Raw genomic sequence first — 26,070 nt, 5'->3', positions numbered from 1 at the left:
TGTAATGAGCAACACATCTCTTTCTCAATTCTGCTTTTCCTGTTTTTTTTCCTTTGAGTATTTTCCCAAAGTCTGACTTCACCTCTCAGCCCAAAGGCAAACAAACCCACGATCGCACAGCCACTGCACAAGATTCAGCAAATGCTCCAAGGCATCCAACAGAAAACATTCCTGATATTCTTGCTCAGTTACAGCAACCAGAGGGTTAATCGTCAACAGCAGCAAAAAATGGCACACTGAAATGTCTAAACTTTTTAGGATGACTATCTCCTTTCATCCCAAGGTATTTTGCCTCACTCAGATTTCAGTGACGGCATTTTATTGCTTCTTCAGTGATTTTACTTCATTTTATTTCTTTCTTGCCATTGATTTGATTTTGTCTCATTATTTGAAGTGTTTCTTGTGATTTTGCCACAGCCTTTCCTGTGCTTAATTCTCTCATTTAGCACTGATTTTCATGGAGCATGTCCCGTTCAGGCACATCCTGACACATTAGCTGCATTCTTTTCTGCTTTCCAGTCCCTGATTTATCACATGGCTGATCAGGGATCCTGGCCTGTAAATACTTCCAGTGTTTGGGGCTCAAAAGCTGCCAGTAAGACACATTCCCAAATTTTCAACTGTCCTCATGTCTCAGCACTGCCTATTAGCAGCACTTGCAAATCAACACTCTGATTGACATATGGCAAATTAAACACTGGGGAAATGCCAGGAGCGGCTGGCTCGGAGTCTGCAGCTGAAATTCTGGCCCCAAACTGCAGGAGCAGAACACTTCTAAAATCTGGCCTTTGGTGTGCACAAATGCCAGGTTGTGTAAATGATAATAAATCATTCCTTTGTTAGCACAAGAGTCCATTTCCCCTCCTAACCCATCCCCATCCTTTGGCATCTCTCGGTCACGGATGCCTGTATTTAGTATATATTATTTCACCATTGACAGCAAAAATATTCAATCTGCCTTATGCTAATGTAAATTTAAATTTGCCCTTTAGTGGTATCCTGAATGGCATCTTGCCCTCTTTTCTGCTATGCACCTGTCCTAAACAAGTTTTCATTAGTGAATGCAGATGGCATCTCTTTCCAGCCATGCCGAGTGGTGGGGAAGAACAGTGGGAAGCTGCAGGATAATTCTTATTCCACTACATGCTACATCTCTTCTTTTCTCTTTATTTCCCCTGATTTCACTTGTTCTTTACCCATTTTCTTGCCCAATTTGGAGTCTCTGCAGCACACAGCTTAAGCAAGGGAAATATATGGAAATTTATCAAAAGCCTCTTGAAAAATCCATTAGTTTATGTCATACGTACACTCTACTATCAACCTTGTCTGAACTGAGGCAGATTAGTTAAACAGGATCATCTCATCCTAAATCCACACTAGTTATTGCCCATTACATTAAATTAATGTTGTATGGCACGGCAGCAGTGACAAGCTGACGAGCCCCCAGCCTCTTTTAGGCTGCACTGCTGACAACAAGGGATCATATTGTAATTCCAAAGGAGTTAAACACTCTGTGAAACCATCTCAGATCATCAACCCAGGACCACAGATTTTGTCCATCACTCCCAGGCTTATGCCCTGCAGAACCAAATGGAATTAAGCCATCAAACTGTATTTAACAACTGTATTTAACCCATTGAAGAGGGCCAGTCCTGTCTGATCCCTGAACACCTTCAGTGGGTCACAACCCAGGTGCTGCCAATGACTTTGGGTTACATGGAAGAGTCCCACACAAGAAATTTTACAGCAGCTCCTCTAGCAGCCATCACAACATCTGTTCTCAGCCCACAGTGACAGAGTTTAAAACATTTTAAAACATGAAGTTATACTAAAAATTATAATACACAAGCACATGCCAGTATAAAGCCTGGAGGAAGATCACAGCAACCTATAAAGCTTTTCCACTGGGGTGACAGCCACAATGCTCAGCACATCCTGGGCAATCCAGGAGTTCATCCACTTGTTGTTGACCTTTGTTAGGTACAGTTAGGAAATTATCAGTCCTAAGCAGCACTGAGAATGGGTATTGCTTACTGTGCTTATAAAGCAAAGTATTATTCTGATGAGAACAGAGCACCTTCACTGGAATCAAAGGAGCCATCCAAAGCTATTCAGGGTAAAAAGCAAATCTTGGAGAGACGTGCCATGAAGAAAAGAGTAATTTTCATCAGCTACAGATCAGCAGCTACTGGGAATTCAAACTGGAGTCTGCCTTCCCTCCCTCTCACACTCCTCCACTGTCATTATTATAGGTAAATGCTGTAATGTGTATTGTCCACAATTGTCTTTACCTTTAGTAAAATTAAGTAATGACATTAAATTACACCTGCTAAAGGAAGGATGGCAGCTCAATGCTACCCACACTTCTTTAATGTCATTCCCTCCCTACCCTGGAGTAATTCAGGATAATGAACATCTTTCACTATGCTGCTTTCCAGCATTCCCTCTGCTCTAAGTTCTCTTTCATAAGATTACAATTGATTTTCAAATAAAGAGAAGCATATCTATTCAAACAAGGTAAAACAATGGGCAACAGAGGAGCTGCTGGAGTAAACACAAGATTGATAAAGCAGCACTTGACCTATACCTGTAGCATTTACTCATATTCCCCTGCATTTCATTTAGCTTCACTTTCAATTGTTGCACTTGAAGTTTTTAATTTCCAGGATTTTTTTTAAGGATCAGCCACAAGGATTTATATGGCTGATTGTTACACACTTCCCTTCTCAGCTAAGTATTCGTTCTGAAATTGGTATATTCTTAAATCTTTAAATTCTGTGGGTATTTTTTTCTTCCCCTCCCATAAAGGCCTGTGCTGGCAAAATTCCTTCTTCCACTCCTCTGGAGCTGGCCCCTCTGAAGTCACGTCCTGATGAAAAGGAAATAATTCATTCTGATTTTTGGGTTGGTACTAAAATCAACTAATCCCAGAATTTGTCTTTTGTGTCATTTGGATCTGACAGCACATAAACACGCAGACAAATATCATTCTGGAGGAGAAGGGGATTGATTGGGTGGACAAATGATGAATTCACACCATGACTTGACTTTGTACAATAAATCTGGAGTCAGGGCACTGAAGCCATGCACAGCCGAGTAAAACCAATTAGCTGCTGCAGCCACTCCAAGGGAGGTGTGGGATTGAAACAGATGAACACAAAGATAATTATTCAGGCTTCCTTCTAAAGGGAATTATTTTTTTCCCAATGTTCTTATTTTTTTTTTCCCCTGGCTGGTTTTGCTAAAAAGCTGTGAAGGCAAAGATTTGCTCACATGAATGTCTGCAGGAAAGATCTTTCTGTTGTCTCCAAGATTCACTAATGATGACACAACATTTGTTCCAGGCAGCACTGGTTTGTGAAGGCTGAATTGCCTGGACAAATAGTGTTTCATGACTATAACTATGGATTAACAGAAGAATAAGGGCATCTCAGTCCTCTGATTAGACTCTGAGCCCCTCCCCTGACAGCTATGACTGCTGCAAAGTGCTGAATCTTCTCTCTAGGTCCCCCAGGCTGGGAGAAACTGAAATGAGAGTGAGTGCATGTGGTGGTGGGGAGTCCCATCCCTCCCCAGCTCCTGCTGCCAGCCTGCCCCTTGAGGCTCTGGAGAAGAGGTGATGTGCAGCCAGCACTCAGGGGGCTCCACTGCCTGAATAAAACCCACAGCTCCTCACCCTTCAGGGTGTCCACCCAACCCCATGCTGGCATCCCAGGCAAGGGTTTACCTTTTCTGCTAACAAAGATGCTTGAAAAGCAGGAAAATTAATAAACAACTGAGGTCTGGTTGCAGCAATCTGTGTAAAATGGGGGGGGGAGGGGAAAAAAAGATGAAAATCTCCTAATAAATCATTAATTGTGATGTGCCTGCCCAACTGCAGCATGGAAACAAGCAAATGCCATCCTAATTGATTGCTTCTTATTCTATCTTTATAGGCCTGCATTTTTTATTGTGGGGGTTGAATAAGCCCAGAGGTGTAAAAAACCTCTAGACTGTACTCTGCATATCTGCCAACTTGATATTTAGATCAATAATGCTCTTCCCCCCCACCCCTCCTACTTCTACTACTGGTAATTTAGCTTTTCTTCCAGCAGACTAATTGCTGTTTTCTTAAGCCTTACTATCAATTCTGTGACCTTTAATTTCCAATATCATTTGCTGTAGGGATGGGGTGCTGGGGCTGTGAGTTATCCCAGCTGCTGTGACAGTCACACAGGGACTGCCAGGGTCTCCCTCCACTGTGTGCAAAGGAGACCACGAGCTGGCTCAAATCCCCACAAAACCCCTCTAAAGCCAGCCTTATTCTGCAGGTCAGGCTTTGAGATGCTCATTTCTGGTTTTATTAAACTCCTCACTCTGGTGAGGTCTCGAGTCATGAGCACTGATGTCCTCACTCCTTTTTAAGGCTGCTCTGCATTACACCAGCCAGCAGCCCCTCCATAAACCTCTGGGCTGTTGTTTTTCCAGGCTCATGGCCAAAAAAATCCCTTCTTCAGCTTCACATCCACGTGGATCTACTCCACAGTCCATCCATGGATGCACTCATACCCAGCTGTCACAAAGGAACTGCCCTCGTGGTGGTCAGGCAGGAATCAGCCTTGCCCAGCCCAGACAAGGAAGGACATGAGAATGAGATCACCAGCTTTGAGAAGATGCTTTGGAAGTTTTGCCTTTGTCCTCAGCAGTTTGTGCCGCTAAATCACCTCACCTGGCTGCAAAGGAGGCATGGTGTGCTGGGGACAAGGCACCCACCTGCCCACAGGAGTTTGTGCAGGAAGCTGGAGTGATCTTCAGCGTGGTCTCCTTGTGCTGGTTTCTTTTCCTTTGGGAGAGTTTGAAAAACAACAGCAAGCCTTAAAGCCTGGCACTTCTGAAGCTGATGTGAGGCTGGAACACAGACAGCCTGTGTCGTGTTCCTGCCACAGGTGACAGCCACTGCCTTTGCACTTTGTCTTTACTGGTGTCATCTTTCAGAATCCCGAGCAATGACTAACTCTGGATCAATATACAAATTTTACTCTTTGAATATGAGGACAAAGCTGGAGCAGAGGAGAATAAAGCAATACCCTCTCTTTCAGAAGCAGCAAAAGAAAACTCTCTCACTTCCGACTCCGGTGTGAGGAAGGAATGTGTAGGTTTCACCTTGGTTCAAAGACTCTTTGAGTACTTGCCAGGAGTTCAGAGCACATAATAGTGAAAGGATATTAAAAAAAAAAGAAAAAAAAAAAAGAAGTAGTTTGCATATCTGACAAAAAGCACTAATTTTTTTTTTTCATTATCAGATGTTACATTCTTTTGATAGTATGAAAAGATGCTGCAGAAATGATGACACAAGACACCATTCTGCTGCAAGATAACCATTTCCAAATAAATATATCTTAAGAAATGAGGTTTGAAGTTTGCATAGAAGTTTAGATATTTTATAAAAATGCATTACAACACAAAGGAGCTTTTTACAATATTCGTATGAAAGGTTTAAAAAGAGATTAAAATTATGTCCTTGGAAGGCATATAGCCTTGTCAAGGGAAAAAAAAATAAATTCTACATTAACCCCGTGTAGGAAAGCTGTACTTTATCTCTATTTCAAAGGCTATAAAGAACCATTTTAATCAACCTACTTGACTTTGGGGACTCGCACTTCTACACTGAAACTCACGAAATCTGGCATAGTGTGGTTTCCAGAACACAAAAGCCTTTAATCCGTAAACCGACACTCTTGTACATTCAAATCCTGATACTATCTCCTTGTTAGGAACTAAAATTGTGAATTTATCCAAAATGGGATCTCATCTCGTCTAAATGATGTAGCCTTTGCACGGTGACCTTTAACAATGATTATACCCAACAATGAAAGATTTTATGTCAGGAGCCAGTGGAAACAATATACATTAAAATTCTGATCTGATAGCACAGCCCTTTATTTTTCAGTTTTAGACAAGGATCCTTTGAACATTTCATTTGCTCTCTTGTCTAACATACCTTTGTTTCTTGCCCATGGAATGAACAGCAAGAAAAGGTGGCTAATACTTTTCTGCAGACTATTTAATTGTCAGGTGTAATTAGTAACACTCTCTTTAAAACAGAGACATGGATTTTTAAACAGCTGGTGCTGCCTACGAAGCCTCATTCTTAAAAAAAAAACCATATACATTTATATAACTGAACATTTTTTGCACAGATACAGCATGGCTTTACAGTGCTTGACAGCCCTATGCTTCCCTTCAGCTGCAGAACCAAAGGCTGAAGTGACTTGCCTGTCTCCTGAGGCAGCTGCAGAACGGGCTGGAGCCGTGCCCTGGGCTGGGGCAGAATCCTGAGCACATCATTAATTCATGTGTTACTTGATAAATCCATTAGGTCAGCCTGGATTAGCCTATCGATCTCCCCAGTGCATTGTCACAGAGCCCTGTGATCCTCACGGAGCTGCTGCCATGCCAAGGCTGCCGGGGAACTGGGATCAGCTGGATCCCAGCACGGCTCTTCCCAGCCTCTGAGTTCCACTGGGGAGCCCACACAGCTTTCTACAGCCCGGGCAGGACAAAAAAAGCTTGTTCTGCTTCCCAGCTGGGAAATTCCACCACCTCAAACCAAAGCACCATGGGTTTGGGTACCCTGACCTCGGATTGCCAAAGCAGTGCCCCCTGCACCCCCCACCATGGCACGGGGGGCTTTCCACTTTGAATTTTCACTTTTTTTACTTTTTAGACAGTACTTTTACTCTCTAAAATAACCAGCTCCCTAAAAGAGGATGCAATCAATTCATTTGTTGGCACGTCAGGCCTCACATTTCCTTCTCCTGCAAACTGCAAAGCAGCAAATAACCACGCTGCTTTGAACAACACTCTGAAAACATGATTTTCCTGATTTGAATGTAAACCAGAGCAGCAAAAATTGAGTGAGAGAGCTCAGTTCCTAAGAGAGCAAAACGTACTCCACAGGTCTGGCTCTATATCCCTTGTGAAACGTGTCTAGAAGGGGATGTTTCAATTCAGGCACCTGTAATAAAGTTTCATAAAGAAGGGCCTTAAGTTGATAAGTCTGGTTTAGGATTTTCTTATTAACTGCCCATTCCCCATAATGAGTTTTTAATTTAATTTTTTTCAGATTTTAAGGCATATGAAAGTTGCTTGTGTGCCTCTGGGATCTCAGGATGAGTATTTGGGAAAGGAAGACTTATGAGAGCACTGAAACTGATTTTTTACATATGCTGTAATCCTGGTATTGAGATTTTTAACAAGTTTCCTGTGCAGCACAGCTCAGCCCATCTGCACACTGACTCCTGCTCAGGCTTCCTCTGCACTGCAATTGAAATCTGTTATTTCCAGATTAGTCTCAGAATTAGCCCACAGGGGGTTTTCGGGTTTTTTTAATGAGTAGATTGGAACTCCATCATCAGGCACTGGAAGACCCTCTGGTCTGGCTATAAAAAAGGGTTCCTGACTGGACAGAGCAGTCTTGTAGGAGAAAGCCACTGAAGCAGGTGTTTTATTCTAAAAGTGGGGTTTATTCTGTGGTTAAAGACATGATCTCCTGCACTGGTACCACAATGGATGTTTCTTTATGTCCTTACTGATGCTTAAAATGTAATGGCAGTGTCTGCCAGAGGAGTGAGAACTTGCACTCAGAGGAGGTTTGTGCCAGGGTTTCTACAGGAAAGGATGGAATCCTCAAAATCTCAGAATTACAGAATGGTTTGTGTTGGAAGGGACCTGTAAAGGTCACCTAGCCCAACTCCCTGCCACCTTCACCCAGTGAGAATCTGGAATTCTAGAGAAATGCCTGTTTACAGCAACTCAGAGCACAGAAAAGACTACACTGAACACTGTAATTAATCAGCCTCACCATGAAAAAGAGGCTTCTTGCTGAAATTTTGTTTACAACATTTCCTGTGGAATGGAGGAGAGAAATGCAGTGAGAAACAAGGAATATTGGGGCAAAGAAAAGATGGAGTCACTCTATACCTGTAAATTCAGGAAAAAAAAGAATATTATTTCTCCTTTTTTTGTTTCTTAGCAATTAAAACCTGTTATTGCACTATGCTGAGCAATATGAAAAAGCTCAAAAAAAACTTTGTGAAACCTTTCAACCATTCTCTGAATTTAACTGGCTGTTCTCTGTGTTGTGACCCATTCTTCTACAACTAGGAAGCTCTAAGACATCCTGGACAGTCAGAAAGATTTGATAAGAGAAAACTCACAGCACTCCCAAATCCTTTGCTAAATCTCCATTTATTTTCCCCTACAGCATGTCACTAAAGATTTCATAAGTGAAATGTACTTAATGAAATTCCAGATATATATCCTCTTAAAATGACAGCCCTTGGAAGCAACTGTTTTTAAAGCAACGGAATACTGAAGAATTAAAAACCTGCCGACCCAAGGAAGTTAGCCAACCTCAGGAGAGGATTTATTTCAATAATGGAATTACAGAATGTATTTAAATTTCTCGGCCTCACACCAGTGCCTGAGATGTTGTGGAATTTTAAGATAATGAAATAGTCCAGCACAAATGGGTGTTTGCCTGGGACATGTGGCAGACACCATGCCAGGGCTGTGTGGACATCCAGCCTAACCACGATGGTGCTGGGTGTCTACATTCCAATAACTGAATGAGGCTTTCCAAGGCCAGCTCTGGGTTGAGGACGAGAATTAGGATATTTCATACATAACCAAAAGCAGAAAGAGGCACAAAATCTACAAGAAACAATTCAAATTTGAGGGAAATGCTACAGGTGGAGAAATGTCAGACAAGAGATGTGGGTAGATATGTGATACAGGAGCATCAATGTCTGATTTCTCCTTGAAATTTTAGGCTGACTGACACACCAGAGATGATGGGAACGGTGTCTGATCCACACACAAGGATCTGCTGGTGGAGCCCAGGGCAATTTCCACGGCAGCACAGCACAGAGTAACAAGGGCATTTTCCTCTGGCATTTCCTTTGACTGCAGAGATTCTGTCAGTGCCACGTGTCCCTGTCACACCTCGCTGCACACAGGTAGCTCACACCTGCCTGGAGCCTCCTTCTCACTGGACATTTCCATGGAAAACATGGGGTGGGGATGTGGTCTGTGGCTTCTCCCTCTGGATCCTGCACAGGCTGAACAGGGGAGGAGAGAAATCCCTGCTAAATGAGACATTGCAGCAGGAGACAGCTCTGCCAGATGCTGCAAATGAGAGGGCTCGTGACAAATGGGGGACGGTGAGCGATGGCTGATGGGCGCTGTCGTGGGCCAGGGGTCGTCTGTGCCTGGGATAACATTAGATGGTATTTAATATTAATTAAAAAATTTAAATGATATTATTACAAATATAATTATAATTATAATAATAATTATAACATTAACCCAGCTGCACAAACCATCAAACCAGCAGGTTTAGAAAGCCAAATGTCAAACCAACTGACGTGTCACAAAGATGCATTGTTACACATCTCCCCGGTGCTGAGGGTGGATGTGCCACTCACCCCGTGAGTGCAGAAAGCTCTGCAGGGGCAGGAGAGCCTCGTGCTGAATGTTCCAAGTGGAACATATGCAGGAAGCACATGGAATCTGTGTTGCTCCTCCTGGCTCTGCCTCCCGTGTGGAGCTCACAGATTACACTCCCCAGCATGCAGAGGAGGTTGTACCATTCTTGATTTTACACCAGGTACTACACGTGTCCAATCTGAGAGAGACCAAAGAGCATTTTTTTATATCCCCCCCATGCTTTTTTTTTTTATGACAGAAAATTGAAATTTGTAATGAAACTATCGTTCCTGATTTTTTTTTTTTTTAATCACTGGTCTTTGGCAATTTTAAACTCTGAGGTCTGAAAAATTTATTACCACTAACTTCCATCAAGGGCGTTCCTGAAACCAAAATTACTTAATCAACTCAATTTAGCTTCTTGTGTGGACCTAATTCAGAAAAACTTTATCTTCTTGAATTGTTATTGCAATTAATTCCCCCCCCCCTTTTTTTTTTCTGCAGCAGATGACATTTCAGTAATTAGATATTCTATAAAAATGAGTTATTCATTCAGAATAGATCCACTTTTATATTTGATTAATCATATTACCACTGAGGTCTGGGTTTTGTCTCCAAGGAAAGTTTAATGACCTCATTTTAATCCTTCTTTTAACCACCAGGCAGGTATCAATGAGGAGAAATAAAATTATCTTCTTTTTTCTATTTCTCTGCTTTATTTCACAATCTCGAGATTACATTTGATGCTTTTTCTGTGTGACTGACCCATTTACAAGGAAGAATTTAGCTGATTCCAATTAGGTTCAGGGCAGAATCAGGCTAAACTGAGCCTCGAACTGTGCCTAAATAACTAATGCTCAGTGTAATGGAGAGGAACCAGAACAGCTTTACCACATGGCAGCCAGTTTAAAGCTCTGGACATGATTAATTTGCTGATAATTTGAAAATGAATGTACTGAAAGGAAATGAACAAAACAAAAGGCACTGTAAATTTACATTTTTGATTAATGGGGTTTATTAGGAAGATACTTCTATCAAGGAGATGACTTTTTTTTTAAAAAAATTAATTCATATATAGCAACCCAATGTAATGGAATAACTCATATAAACCACAATTTATCTGTGAGTAGAGACTTGGATATGATTGATGACTGTTTGTCTGGCATCACCATCTATCTATGCTTTGGATCCAGCTCTATGCACATCTATATTTGGTATTTATACATATACTTCTCTGTATCTCTGTTTTGCAGTCTCAAAGGTATTTCATCCTTTCTGTCGTGTGTTACACTGGTGTAAAGGCTTAAGAGACATCACAGAAGAGGCTGAATGAAGAATGCTTTCTTCATTAGGACATGAGGAATTATTGTTTTCTCATAAAGTGAGAAATATCTTTCATTTTAGATGAAAGAGGTGATAAAATAAAGAACAAAAGTTGAGCATCCACAAGAGAGTACGAAGGGTGTCTTGTGTTCCCTAGCATGGCACTGAAGGGCCTCCAGCACTTGGAGATGCTGTGCCTGGGAAAGCCCCAGTGCTCCCAGGGAATCTGCACTTGGAGCTGGGGATCAGCCTCATTCTCTAACAGAATCAAACTGTGTGGGCATCAAACTCCCTCAGCTCCACTGGACAGGCTTTGCATTGAGGTAGGGATCCATCTCCAAAAGTCAGTTTGACTCCAAAGGCAGATCAAGATGTAAATAATTTCCTTATCATGGCTAACCTGTGTGTCTACAGCTGCAAAGGCCTGGAATTGTTGTGCTGAGTTCAGCACAAGGCTGAAAGAGGATGGGAAGAATGAATATTGCTTCTCCTTGTGCACTGTTTGTTACTGCTGCCTCCCAGCCTAACATCCTTATTCTAATTCATTGTTCATGGCAAAGGCTGTCACCAGGACATGCAATGAGAGGCAGAAAGCCCATTTCAATTTAGAACCACTGGGGTCTTATTTAGGAAAACTAGACTGATTTGTGGTTTTTAAGACTTCACTGACTATATATTTAATGGAAATGTACATAGAATTAGGTAGATGCCCATATACCCCAATGCTACTGGGCATATTCGATTCACTTGAATCTAATAATTTATTTCAGTTAGAAGTTGACAGCTCTATAACAGCCCAGGCTTTGCTGGGTACTTTGGCTGAGCCTCGTTTTGACTGGAAAATTGTAAGTGAACACAGTCATCTGGGAATTTCCATGAAAGCATAATTGATTTTTAACAATAAAGCGTGTCTGCAGGACTGTACAGAACTCCTGGGTTTGTCCTCAGCTGTAAAACAACACAGTCCTGTACATTCCCTTACCACAGCACCTGCTCCTTCCCCTTGCCAGCTCTGACCTGTGCAATCCACTTAAATTCTGCCTTGCGTGACATCTGCCTCTAAATTATGCCACAGGCATAGTTTTGATGATTTAAAACTGCTGTAAGATCCAGGCTAATCTACACTCAAATGTCACTGCAGACTTTCTGAATGGCACAGGTGTGGTGACGGGGACACTGAGATCTGAATGGACAGCTACACATGCAGCTTTAGTCTGTACACTGGCAAATCGTGTACACAGCGCTCAAGATTTAAGCCCTTGATCTTTTCCAGGGTCTAGGGACAGGGAAGAGGCAGATGGACACGTGCCAAGGTCCTGGGAGATAGCAAGCTACCCACTTTCACTAGTTTTTCTTGGATCAGCCTGTTAAGATCTCTTTTTAGGGAGCTCTCGAAGGCATCCTGGTCCAATTTTCTGTCTGCAGGAAATCCCAGTGACATCCCACTCCTGCTGGGTTCTCCCTCCACAGTGTAAGATTAATTTGTAAAACATGAGCATGCATGTAAAAGTGATTTCTCATAACACTCCCATGTTCTGAATGCTTCTGGGTACATCTGCCTACAAATGTGTTTAGGAAACCCCAAGGCAGCCTGACGTGGATGCCGATTTTGGTTTCCTACGACCATTAAATATCATTTCTCCGAGGCAGACCTATTTGCATCTTTGCATCCCAGTCACTTGGAAGGCACAATCCTTCAGCCTGAAGGAAGAGCTGAGGGTTTTCCCTGCTACTTTGCTATTCTGAAACTCACCGTTAAAAATGGAGCTCAGCAGGATCTGACTGAGGGGGCTGGAGCCCAGGCAAAGCATTCACCCTACTTCAAAAAGTCACATTTTTACAGCTCACATCAGCTATTTCTGTGCAGTGCTGCTCTTGCATAGGTTGATGCACAGCTCTATTCTCTCCTCAAACAAACAATGAAAACGTGAGAACAAACGCATTCAGAACAGGGAATACAATTTTAGGTTGTGCTTGTTTGCTTTGTTTCCTCAGTTTTGGCAAGTTCACAGAGCAGGAGGCTAAGTGAGAGCTACACCATGGCTGTGAAAAAGGAAATACTAATGCCTTTGTTCAAGGCACTAAAACTGGATTACTATATCCAAACTGGGTCAGAAGAATGAAAACTGAGCAGAACACGGAACACAGCAGGGTTAGCAAGATAACCAGGGAAGGGAAGCTGTAGGGTTGGAGGATCTTGGCTTGTTTTGCTTCATGGAATGATGTACACCAGTAAATCACAGGGCAGAGAAAATGGGAAGGAAACATCAGAATGGGAGAAGGAAGAACTATTTCTGGTAAAGGACAATGCCAGCAGGGCAGCGATGCTCTGAGAGCATCTTCACTCTCAAATTCCAGAGCACGTCTCGCAATGGGCTCATTAACATCTCCCACAGCACTCGAGGAACCAGAGCACCTGCACACACAAAGGTCAGACACTTTTGGCCGTGTGGTGCCAAAACCAAGAAGCCCTTTTAACTTGGGTATCTCTCTGTGTTCTTTTGTGCAGGAAGCACCAAGCTCTTCTCTGCTGATCCCAGCACTGCCTGATCCAGCCCAGGTTAACTCAGCCTCACTGCAGCAGCCAGGGGTGAGCCTGGTCTGACAATATTAATTAAACAGGCCAGTTTAAAATGGGCAGGAACTGCTTTTCCCAATGTGCTTGCAGCAAGGACTTGCTCCTTCACTGATTAGCCAGGCCCATGTTGTAACCAGCTTCACCTTACCCAGGAACACATCCCTCCTGCTCCAGCACACCTCTCTGAACTCAGGTTACTCCACACAGCTTTGAGGTCAGCCAGTCTTTGGCCAGGCAGCCTTTCCCAGGCCAGCAAACCCTGTGAGCTGGGAAGCACCCACCCATCTCCAACAGTGCAGTCCTAAACCTTTGGAGCTGTTCCTAACTGGTGTCAGTGTCAGGATGAGCTGGTGAGGCAGGGAAGGGGATGCTGTCCTAGAGCTGCCTCTTTAAGACAGACTCCACTGGATTCAGCTTTGGAAGAGGAGATTCTCAAAGCAGTGCCAAAGGGCAAATTTTAAAGTAGCTTTAAATAAGACCTCCTAAGGCTCAGGAGCTTAAAGAACTTGAATAGCCCAGTTTCTTTTTTCCCTTTCTTTCTGCACCCCTCCAATATTTTTATTTTATTTTATTTTTTTATTTTTTTTTTAATTTTTTTTTGAGAGAGGTTGATTGCCAGGCAGGTTTTCCCAAGAATCGACAAGCTCAAGTAATCATGAGCACTTTAGCCCTGTGAAATAATATTTTACTTACATGGGCTACTATAAAAACAAGTTCTGCACAGTAGGCAAATTTAAAATAACTTTTAATTAACATTTCAGACACAGAAGTCTGATCATGCAAATTCATCTGCGTCTCCTCTCTGTGCCTGATTGTTCCTGATTGAATATGATAAAAATAGACTTTGTATGAGTCAAGTGTAGGCATGGATTTCTTTCACTTCTCCTCCCCTCTGATTATGCATTTTCTCAGATAAAGTGGAAATCCTTGGATGGCTATTAACAGTATCATGGGTCAGACTGGAAAGGGCATTTTGCCTGAGAGGAGTTAAAGATTTCACTGGAATTAAAGGTGTTCCTCCTGTGAGCAAGAAAGATGCTTCAATCTTACATAAAACATCACCTGAGACTATCCAGCATTGTTCTGTCTCAGCTGACTTTTAATCTCTGAAATACCAACTCTAATTTCACTGCACTCCCTCTATCTTTGGTGAGCATCTGGCCAGAGGCTATGGATCCATATTAATATGGAAAAACCACAACTCACTTGCACACAGGAGATAAATATTTGAAGGGAGACTGAGGAATTTCCCCATAATTAAGACATGTTGGAAGACACGACCCTGTTATAAGTAACAAGGACTCTGGATAATGGAGGACAGTGATACCTTTATCCTACAACAGTAAGAGAGCCAGTTTTCCAGTAAAAATTCTTACACAGTCCAGTTAAAATCTCAATATTTTACAACAGCTGATGACTTGGCAGGTGCAAAATCCACCAAAAATTCCACAGAAATGAATGAGTCACAGAAAACTTGGGCAGGTGGGATTAAAATACCATTTTCTATGGCACCTGACCCAGAGCCTGTGGCCATGGGCTGGTTGGGCACATTGAGGAGTCTGTGCTACCTCTCCTCTTTGGCAGAGGGAAGAGCTGCCTCCCTTCATTTACTTTTGCAAGCAACAATGTCACATGAAGAACACAACACTGTGGACAAGCTGAAGCCCCTCAGATAGCCAGGAGAACATTCCCTGAGTCACAATCCTGCACTAAACCATTAAAAATGCCCCCAACAGCTGCCTGTGATGTTTACAGTGTTTCAGGAGATGCTCCTCTCTTGTGGTGTCTCTCAGGAGACACTTCCCCACTGCTGGCTGCTCTGTGATGCTTCTCAGCACAGGCACAGGTAGCACTGCAGATGAAGAAAACATTCACCATCACAAAAAAAGAGCTGGAAAGGACCAGAGGAGGCACCTGGTCCTGGCTGTGCTGAAGCTCAATACATGTAGTCCTCATGAGTGTCAGGACTGGCCATGCTGATGGACAATGGCCTTAGAGTTAACAGCAGACTTGAGTTCCAAATGGTTTCATCCAGGGACTCTGATTTCCTTCCTCCTGCATGATTTCAGAACCCTTTGCTTGAGAAGGTGGGGCTCTTTCTTCCCCTGCCTTTCAGGTGGTGGACCAAAGGGTGTGAAACCCACTGACACCAATTTCCGTGGAGGCACCCAGGCATTTTGGAGTTTTACTGAGGTATCTTCATTTTGTACCTTTAAGGATCTCCTCTGTAATTGTGTTGCTCTTTTACCGTTTCTCATCCAGCACTACACTTTGATGCCAGCCCATCTGGTATTTTGGATGTCCAACACACCTCTGCAGGATGTGTCATTTTGGCATTCCTGTGGCTGTGTCTGAAGCTCCACGTGCTCCATGCTCTTCCCCTCTGCTGGATGTGTCATTTTGGCATTCCTGTGTCTGTGTCTGAAGCTCCACGTGCTCCATGCTCTTCCCCTCTGCACTGTGCTCGGCTACAGACGTGCCCTGACTCTCTCGACCATCACAGTGGATGCTTTCCTCTCCCCCATCCCGTTGTTAAATTTTACACAGCAACATTAATTCCTGCTGCTGAATACATGAGCTGTGACACCAGCGTGGTGCAGTGTCCTCCTGAGCTACATTCCCATCCAGAAACGATTAAGTCTGAAACCACCCTGGCTGAATGACAGGTAATTTAAGAGCGCTATAGGGTGGGCCTTTGTATCTGTCTGGGATGAATACAGCTCCTGAGTTCCTCTCATCTGGCAGCTTGCCAAAGAACAAGCCACAGTTTCACTTATTCAGCCTATTTTTGTTTTTACAGCAGCATCTCAATACAACTATTTAAAATAAAAATATACAATATCTCTCCAAACAGTCCGCAGACTTAAAAGAGACCATGGGCTTTCTCACTCTCTGAGGAGCCGTAGATTTCCTGGAAAGTGATTTTTGCTATTTTTTTTAGAGGTGTTAAAATGCAGATCAGACTATTTGAGGACAGCGAGGAGATTCAGCTCAGGCTTAAAGAAACTCATCAGCCTGATGCTGTTCCCTCTGCCAGTATGGAAAAAAACATATTATACTTTCATACTCACATGAAATTCAGCCTGGCTATACCCAGGAGTATATCAAAGATATTTGTTTCCATAGAATCAGAAAGTATTATTGTAAAACACCCTTGGTTTTCAACTCTTTATAGAGAAGTCCCATGTGCCACTGTGGAAAGCCCTTTGGCCCTCGCTCTTTCTTCGGTGATTGAAATTAGAGAAATAATGGTACACATCAACTCTGCTTAGAGGAAGAGTAGCATTTTCTAATCCATTTAACACAGCTCTGTGGGTAATTCTCTTGATGGCTTTTATTCCTTCCACGTTTAACACACACCGAGACATTAAATACTCAGAATTCACCTGAAAGAAAATTTCCATTATCCCACCTTCCATCAGCTTGGAGAAGCCCTTTGGAAAGCCATTAAAATCCACCCCATCTGGAGGGGATGCTGCCCTGTAGAAGGCACCAATGTGCTCATGCAAGTAACCCTGACCCAGCTCACCCTGCTCCCCAAAACCTCACCTCCCAACTTGCATCTGGAGACAGGGAGCCACAGCCTGGGTCATGTGCACAACCTGTGCTGAAGTGACATGGCCACTAGATGTCATTCCTTTTTCACTCAAATGGAGGGCAGAGATGTATTTACCTGGCACAATAAAATCCCCCTCACACACCAGGGAGCTGTGGCAGTGCTGTGCTGCAAGATCCTGTGGCCCCACAGACATAAATGTCCTTCCAGAGAGAATAATTCTGTCCTGGCAGGAGAAAGGACCACACAGCCCAAGACCTGTGCTGTGTTTTTATGGCTCTCCATAACTGTACCATACTGAAGGAGATCTTTAACCACAACTTTACAACAGAAAGATTGGAGCACCCATGATGGACAGGAAGCACATGTGTGCTGTTACATTCACTGGAGCAGCAGCACAGCCTGGGGGCTGATGCCCAGACCTGAAAATGTGTTGGGTGCCCATTTTGCTGTCACTCAGGAGGAATTTAGTGCCTTTCTTCTTAGAATTTAGGTCCAAGTCACTGTGAGACAATGCTGTTAGGGAGCTGAGCATGTCACAGCCCCAAGCTCAGCTCCTGATGGGGATGGGAAGGAAGGACCCAGACTGCAGAACTGACATGAATCCAGTTTGGGTCCACAGGGGCATAAACTGGCCTCTGCATGACTTCTTTGAGTTTTGTGACATATCTGCAGTTTGTAAGAGTGTAACTAAGGGGAAACTTTGGTCCTATGCTAATAAATATTCAGAGATCCTTTAGGATGGAATGAAAATTCAGAATAATATAAATAATAAAAACATTCCTCCAAGGATGTTCAGTGACTTGAGCACAAAGAAGTTAGACCTTCCATATTTGTAAAGATTTGATGTCCACTTAAGATACATCACTTACTGCTCCTTGTTGACCCTCATATGAATACAGACAGGGGGTACACAAGCATTTCTCATTTATTAGCATATAGACCTCTGCACTGCTCTGTGATTTCTAAATTTACTATGCACATTTCAGATATTCCACATTTATGGATTATGAAGGCTGGAATGAACAAGGCCACATCATTTCACCTTCCAATTCTTCATTTTTACCTTAACCAGCTCTAAAAATTTGTCATCTGCAATCTCTGTATTTTTTTTTCCCTTGCCCTCCAGGAATACCTTGGAACACATGAGAACAGAACAGAGAAGACTTTGCTAATAAAACATCAGAAAAATCTTTAACTGATTAAAACCAGATGTACTGAAGAATGTCTACACGTTTACTGCCAGCACACACATCTGTTAGAGCTATCAGTGAAATACAGATTTTACCAGCTACCTGTTAACAATTTAGAGTACTTACAGCCCTCTTGAAATCATATCCAAGCCATAAACCCCAAATCTCTCTCACTGCTCAGCATTTCACTCGTAAGTATTAATAACTCTGATATGTCTACAGCCAATTGCTATGAAACAACTGCATCCTCTTTGGTGCAATCAGACATGGGCTGTTTGCCACCTTATTTCAGCTCCTTCAGTGCCTCACCCAAATCGGTCACCAAATACTTTTTCTGGTTCATGAACCAGTCTTTTCCTTCTTCCTTTTTCTCCCCTGGAAGTCTCATTCCACAGTTATCCATCAAAGTTCCTCCCATCAGCCCAGCCAGCTCGGAGAGACAGCAGATATCAACAGCCATGAGTTAAAACCACCGTGCCCATGCATCACCCCGCTGGTGTGTGGATACTCACAGTGCTGGTAGTGAATTCAGGGGGGTTGTCATTCACATCTGTCACTGTAATGATCGCTGTGGCCGTGTTTGAGAGGCCGTAGTTAAGATTTCCTTCCATATCTGTTGCTTGAACAATGACTATGTACTGCTGAACTTTCTGGAAAACAACAAAAAAAAAAAGAAATAGAAGAAAAGGAAAAGATGAGAGACAAAACCACAAATGCCTTGGTTTATTTTCCATATACAAGTGTGATCTTTAAGAAGACTGAGAAGTTAATTGGATTAAAAATGTTAGTAGAAAAAGAAAAAAAAAATCAATTAATTTTTCTGCAACGCTTTTGAAGTGATTTTTGCATAGATTGGTGGACATCACCTGTCTCATGGGAAAATAAAAGTCTTATGGGCAAAATTCCCTGGTTGAAGCTGACATTTTTATTAACTTTTAAGCATTTTCTGCAACATTAGCTTCTGTCTTCTGAAAACCAGTAGAAGTTTTGTTCATGTGTTTTCACTGAAAACATTGCTTAGAACATTATACCCCCAAAATTGACATCAACATTGCCTGGCAGCCCTCCAGCTCGTTCTGCTCACACAGTTTGATGCCCAAAAAGCATTAAAATGCTCTTCGTGCTTCAATCCTTAACACAGTCTTGGTAAATAAGGAGAATTTCAGTCCAGTATGGGAGAAAAAAAAAAATTCAATGCAATAAACAGCAGTACAGCAGAACTAATTTAAATTCCTGAGCACCCCCTACAACACAGCTCTCAAAGGAAAAAAAAACTCACAGAGCCAGCCATAAAAATCACACAGTGAAGTTCTAAAGGATGCTGTAAGTCAACACAACTGGAAAATAAACCTGAATAAAATAGGAGAGGCCATCTGATGTTGCACGTGCACACATCTTCCTGGGATCTCTTTACTTAGGAATATCTGCCTGCACCAAGTCTCCTGATCTTTACAACTGGCCTCAACAATGAATTTTCATTTAGATCTGCAGATTTTACTATTGATTATGTGCTGTGTATCTGTACAGGCAGACAGGAAAGCAAAGCTCCTCTCCTGCAACATGGGCAAAGGGATGCACAAGAACCAGGATCCAGCAAAAGCTCAACACAGCCCTGCTCCTTAAGGCTGCAGGTGGCACAGCAGAGAGCCCCAGAGGTGTGTAAACCAAGGGGAGGCAGAATTTTATGCAGGAAAGGCTTTTTTGTGAAGTCAAGTGGAGGGACTTTGATGGAAGGAAAGACCAACTACCCCCAGAACACGGCTCAGGTACCCAGGGCTGCTCCTTCAAGGTGCCAATGCTACAGGCGTGTGTAAAATGCCAAATGTCCTCTGAAGTTTCAAAGGGCAAGAATTAGGTCAATTAGGTCTCTTTATTCCCATATAAACATCCTTGAAGTGCTGTAATTGGCTGAGATCTTTAATTCTTCTGAGCTGCCAGAGTAAGAGATCTGCATTTTAGCTTTATCTTGATTCTAGAGCTTTTAATTGACCTGCTAAATTGACAAGACATCACACTTAGGGATCCATCAGCACCTTGCAACTGGAATATATTATGGAAATGCACTTTCATTATCTCTTCCTATCTTGTATAATAAAACATGAGGGAGAAACTATTGTTAGCCCTTGTTTTGCCTCATGCAAGAAGGTGCCGTTCATTGCTCCATTTGTAAAGCACTGCACAAGGCTGAAATGTCCTTATTAGTGAATGCAATTTCTATTTCATATTTCTCTTTTCCTTCTTTAATCTCTGTTACAGACAACCTGGGAGGCTGATGGAAGTATTTCCTAACAGGCCAAACACTTTGGTTGAAATAACAGAAGGTTTAAATCATAGAAGTGGGGAGGATACTCAAAAAAAGTAGCAGCAATCAGATTTCACATAAATGAGAAAAACACATCTGTGTGTGTGTACTCACAAACCCCAGGTTTACAACAGAGTTGTTTTATTTAACAAAGCACTGTACACTGAGCTCTGTAGTGTTAATAAAAAACCCCCACACAAATTCAGAACACTAAATTAAAGAAATTTAAAAGAAAGATTTCGATCAGATCATACTGCACACACACAGAAAAAGAGAAGGACAATGGCCAGAATTTATTATAATATGCAAATGTACCAGGCACAAAGAGCTGGTGTAGAAGGATGGAAAGAAGGGAAGGATGGCAAAGGAACACAGGCAGTCCTAGCCTGGTGAGAAAATGAGGGGAATTACAGGAGATCTCAAAGGGATGGAGTGCTCAGGCAGGATCTCGATGGGAATGGACATTGGAGACTGGTGCTGTATGTCAGGACAGCAGAGGCAGCTGATGGGTACATCATGAGCTGCTGGGGGAATCCTAGAGACATCCCCAAAGCTGCACTGATTTCCATCAACTGAACACAAAACTATTGTGTTTAGAGCAAAAGTGGATTCTGACATGGAGAATGGTGTGGGAAGTTGTATAGAACTCAGACATACGAAATCATAAAAATATCTAGGTTGGAAAAGACCTTTAAGATCAAGTCCAGCCATAAAGCCAACACTGCCAAGTTCACCAAATGAAAATAGTGTGAGATGTGATCTGCCAAACCTTCAGGCACATGGTTGCCATCCACATCCAGCTCCATCCAAAGAGCTCCAGCACTGTGGGCATATAAGGGTGCTCCCTTCAAGTGCCTAGTTTTAGTTTATAACTAATTCAATCTCCAGTGAGATTGGCCTCAGCAGATAACAAATTACTGATTTTTTGTTCTTCTCTAGCTAATCTTTTTGCTTTTGTGCATTAAGCTGATTTTATTGAACTATTCAATCAATTTCAATTTCAGCATGTCCTTCCAATTTGTCACATCATCTCCAGGGGCATCTCAGTTTGTTGTCCTAATAGTATTATTATTGTTAGAACTATTAAAAAAAAAAAGGCAGCCTCATGCCCCCAAGCACAAGAGACATTTTCTCGATGGCATTTTGATCATACAGAATAATTCTCCTATTCTCTTTCTTTGCAAAAATGACATTTTAAATAGCACAGGGCAGAAATTACAGCATAGAGGTAAACCAAAATGGTCCTAACATTTACTGTATGTTTGCCCTGATGGTGATGCTGTGGAACTCAGGAAACTTGCCTGTGGCCCAAGGGTGTCTAGACTAAAAACCCAGCCCCACTGAAGCCTGTGGGAGGTCTTCTGGCAAGTTTTTCCAATAAATCCAACAGATCTTCAAGCTACAGCAATGCAAACGTGCTGTTTCTGCTCCAGCCAAGGAAAAAACTCGTCTTAATAAGTGCAGAGCTTTTAGTCTGACCTAAAAACGAAGAGGGACTTTTAAAGGAAAAAAATTATGAAAGAAGGAATAATTAAAGGAACTGTGGCAGATCTAATCTGTCTGCTCTTCTGTCAATCACTTGATACAGTGCCCCAAAGAAATACACCAGCTAAATTCCAGAAGATGGGAATTAGTTGAAGAAATGTTTTAAGCTCGTTAATGGCAAATTAGTCAAGGGCTTGGTTAAAAAGGTGCCTTGTACAGGAGGAACAGCAGCTTGGAAGAAGGGCAACTGAATAATAGAAAGATGTGATTTAATAGCACAAAATACAGGAAACTGCAGCAAGGCACCAACAAAACAAAACTTTCCTGGAAGTTGTTTTACTGGGCATGAGGAAGGAGGGCTGTCCCCATGTCCCACCCGCTGCCAGGCAAGCACAAATCCTGTGTGCAGCTCTCAGCACTGCACATCTGGCAGCTCTGGCTCCCTGTGCCAAGCAGCCAGGGCTCATCGGGATGCTGAGCACAACCCAGGCCCTTGTGCTCGCTGCTGAGCCCCCGGATCCAGCCAGGTGCCGCCACTGAAGAGCCCATCACCGCACAAGAGCCTGGAAGAGCCTGGCGTGTTTAGTCTAGCAAAATGAAGGCTGATAGCAGATATGATTGCTGTCTATAAATAACATCAGGAGGATAAACACTAGGAAGGCAAAGAAGCAATTTAAACTAAAGGACAATGTTGACACAAGAACAAATGGGTATAAACCGGCCATGAATAAATTTAGGCTGGAAATTAGTAGGTCCTTCACCACTAAAGGAGTGAAATGCTGGAGCAATCTAATACAGGGTCTGGGGAGCAAAAGCGTTCAAAACAATGTATTAAATTAGGGCTAAATCCTCTTGGTCTAGGTAGAAATTATGAAAAATTGAGCTAAAGCAGAAGGCAGATCTCTCTCTGTGTACAAACAACTTTCTAAAAAGAAAAAGAAGTAAACCCCTTTCAGGCCAAATAGCACAGACTGTTCATGTGAAAAGGCTTAACACTGATCATTATCACTGAACCAGCCCATTCCATTGGCACACACAAAGGACCAGGTGCCCCAAACAAAATTACAGTTATTGCAAGTGGCTCTCCCCATCGAGACAGAGGCTGGCACGGAAAGCGCCGGCTCAAATCCCTGGCTGAGCTGAGCGCAGTCTTGCTGAGAGAGGACATAAACAAGAGTAAATCATATTCAGAGACAGATTAGAAAAGAACAAAGTGGTTTAAAATGAAGTCCTAGTAGTGGAGTGCTACCTGTGATCCCAATTTTCAAACGTGCATGCACAGTATTTGAGAAATGCGGCTATTGCCAGTTTACACAGGCAATTATTATACATCACAGATGAGCTGGGGAACTGTGTATACCAAAGTCCAGAAATGCAGTAATTATGTGATTAAATTAATCTGCATTATGGACAAAGGGTTTGCAAAATTAGGACCTACATTTTCAAAGCTCTGTACAAATATTGTCCAATTAATTACTACTTCCTGAGAAATGTATGAGTAGCTAATTTTAGAATCACGTCTGGTAAAGCAAATAAGGTTACCAGGATGTAGGATGTATTAGCAGGAATCTACTGGTGAAGGAGATAAAAAAATCTAAATTCTATTTCCTCCTGTGGTTATCCTCACATCTTCTTTATATCTGTGTTTTTTTCATCTCCCCTTAATTTTGCAACATCAATGAGATGAATATGAAATGTTCTTGTGATTTGTTTTCTAAATCATTTTTTTGCATGCTAGTGAAGATTTGATGTTCATGTTTTTGGGTATCAGAGATGGCAAACACACCATTAATAAATACTGCACCAGAAACGGGAAAGGCAATTGAAAAACAAATAAACAAACTCCCCCCAAACATTCACTTGACTCAAGCAGAAGTACTTTTTCTAAAAAGACCTAACTAGACACCATTTACACAAAGCTCACAGGTGAAGCTTTTAAAGAATATATCCCTTAATACTCCCTGCTTAGCCTTGGTTAAAGAAAACCAGATTTCCAGCAGGAAGGCCTCTTCTAGAAGCTCTGGGAAGAAGGCAGCTTTCACAGACACCCCGAGAGCCCAGCACATCTGCAGCCCCCCCAGCGATGGTGGTGCTGAGTGAGCTTCACCCCTGAGCCAGAGTTGAGCAGAGTCTTTGATAAACCTTGACTTTTTCATTTCTCAGACAAAACAGCATCACACTGGGGCTGCAGAGTCCTCTGCAGACATCAAACCCTGGGCCTGTAAATCCCAATGCACAGGCTGCTGCCTGAGCTAAAAAGATTCAGTTTTGCTCCATCACAGCCTTGCTATACAGGCAGGACCAGCTCCTACCTGAGGTGTTCATGTTTCTGCTAAGACAGGCAGAAAACAAGGGAGGGAATGCTATTTTTAAAACAAACTGGGCCACTTGCTCAGTGCTGCGCAGCCACAGACAGTGAAGCAAACACCAGGGTTGTTTTCTCCTTTTGGCTGGGGCTATATTGGCTTTTCCTCCAGCATGGCAAGGTGTTCTCCTTTCACAAGCCTCTGATGTATTTGATTTTATGAGCTGCCTGTGATGGCAGAGCCCCAGGCAAGGGTGGTGCTGGTCTGGCTCTGTCCAGCAAGGCACAGTTTGCTCTGCTGGAAACAGCCCTGTGCTCCCCAGGCTGCTTTTCTTCCTAGCAAAGCTGTTGTGCCACCCTGGCCTGTGATGTGCTGGCCAGACCCTGTGTGACCCTCCTTCCAAACCTGCCACCACCCAAACACCAATAAACTCCTCTGTGCCAAGAACAGCCTCAGTCCCACCACCCACTGCAGTTTTATCCACACCTCCAGTCTGGAGGAGCTGTTCCATTCCCTTTCAAAACCCATTTTGTCTGATACAAATGAAGGTTCACAGCCAAGCTCAGGATTCTCATTGGCACTGGAGCTATACTGACATCCACCTCTAACAGCTTTCTCCTGGCAGCCTGATTAACCACCAGCAATTAAACTTCTTCTTGACACTTTCCCTCTCAGCACCTAAGAGCCATAACCTGGGGGATCTCACACCTTATACAAGCCATTCTCTCTTGAGCTACTGCACTTTATGATAGTATATTAATGTGTTACAATTTACACCTTTTGACCCATTTGGAACCACCAGACACACCATTAACTTTTCCAGCTTCTCCCAGGGCGGGTGTTGAATCTCTCACAGAAGTGTAAATGGGACCTGATCCAGCTTTTAGCAGCTCTTTCCTCTTTTGTGTGGCAGCTTCTGAAAGCAAAACAGCCTCTGGTGGTGGGTACAACACGGCAGCAATAGCAAGCTGAGCTTTCCTATGACAGCAGGAGGAAGTGCTTTAAAAGTTACCTGGAAGAAAGTGAATATGATCTTTTTATCACACAGAGGTTACAACATCAAAGAATGCCAGAAAGCCTTTCAGGAGTCTACTCTGTTTGGCCTTTTAGTAGCGTGAGACCAAACAGTTCAGTGGCTGCTGCCCACGGCTGCCTTTTCTTGTGCCATTCAGGTGGGGAAGTGCTGAAGTGGAAACCGTGTACACAGCAGACCCCAGCAGGCTCCCAAAAAACCTCCCAGCATCCTGGCCACATCTCCCTGGAGCCTCTCAGACAGCAGCTCTGGGAACCAAACAGAATTGCTCACCCACCTCATCTCGTGGTGAGTGCCAGGACGCTGCTGAACAGCTCTGAGAGGGATCTGCCAGTTGTCAGGGATACACAGGGATGCTCAGAAATAGAAACTCCAAGCACTAAACAGCCCTGAGACAAAACCAGGAAAAAAAAAAAAAAAAAAAAAAGAAGGAAAAAAAGGAACAAAACCAACCCAGGGCAGACAAATAACTGGAGATGGTAAGACAGACTGGGGGTCCTGACAGATCATTTTAATGATTCTTTTAACAATGGCTGGTGCCAGCAATACTGTGCATAGGAAGGGCTGTATTAAACTGGAGCAGAGGTGCTTCGAGTGCAATACACTGCCACCACATTCATCCGAGATAGATACTCTTTTCTTCCTTTTTTTGAGTTTTACCCCTAAGGGATTAGACATTGAGCCTGGGCTATCAAGGTTTTGAAAACACACCCAAGCTGCAGTGAAAAAGGTGGAATTTCAATGTGGCAACTTCTGCCCAAAGAAAAGGGCATACAGGAAAATTCATCCACCAAAACAGTGAAGTAACCCAAACACACCTTCAGAG

General features: G+C 42.9%; 1 protein-coding gene across 1 annotated transcript in view; it reads right to left on the bottom strand.

The window, feature by feature from the left end:
* CDH4 (cadherin 4) overlaps positions 1-26,070 on the bottom strand; it is a 413,499-nt gene that overhangs the window by 22,787 nt on the left and 364,642 nt on the right. Inside the window, exon 8 of the mRNA XM_058850685.1 lies at positions 18,631-18,768. Within this exon, the coding sequence (XP_058706668.1) occupies positions 18,631-18,768 (138 nt within the window). The remainder of the gene's footprint in view (positions 1-18,630; positions 18,769-26,070) is intronic.

The sequence above is a fragment of the Poecile atricapillus genome, chromosome 15, assembly GCF_030490865.1.
Source record: "Poecile atricapillus isolate bPoeAtr1 chromosome 15, bPoeAtr1.hap1, whole genome shotgun sequence".
Lineage (NCBI taxonomy): Eukaryota > Metazoa > Chordata > Aves > Passeriformes > Paridae > Poecile > Poecile atricapillus.
Note: the sequence above shows the minus strand (reverse complement) of the source record. Positions and strands in the feature narration are given on the sequence as shown.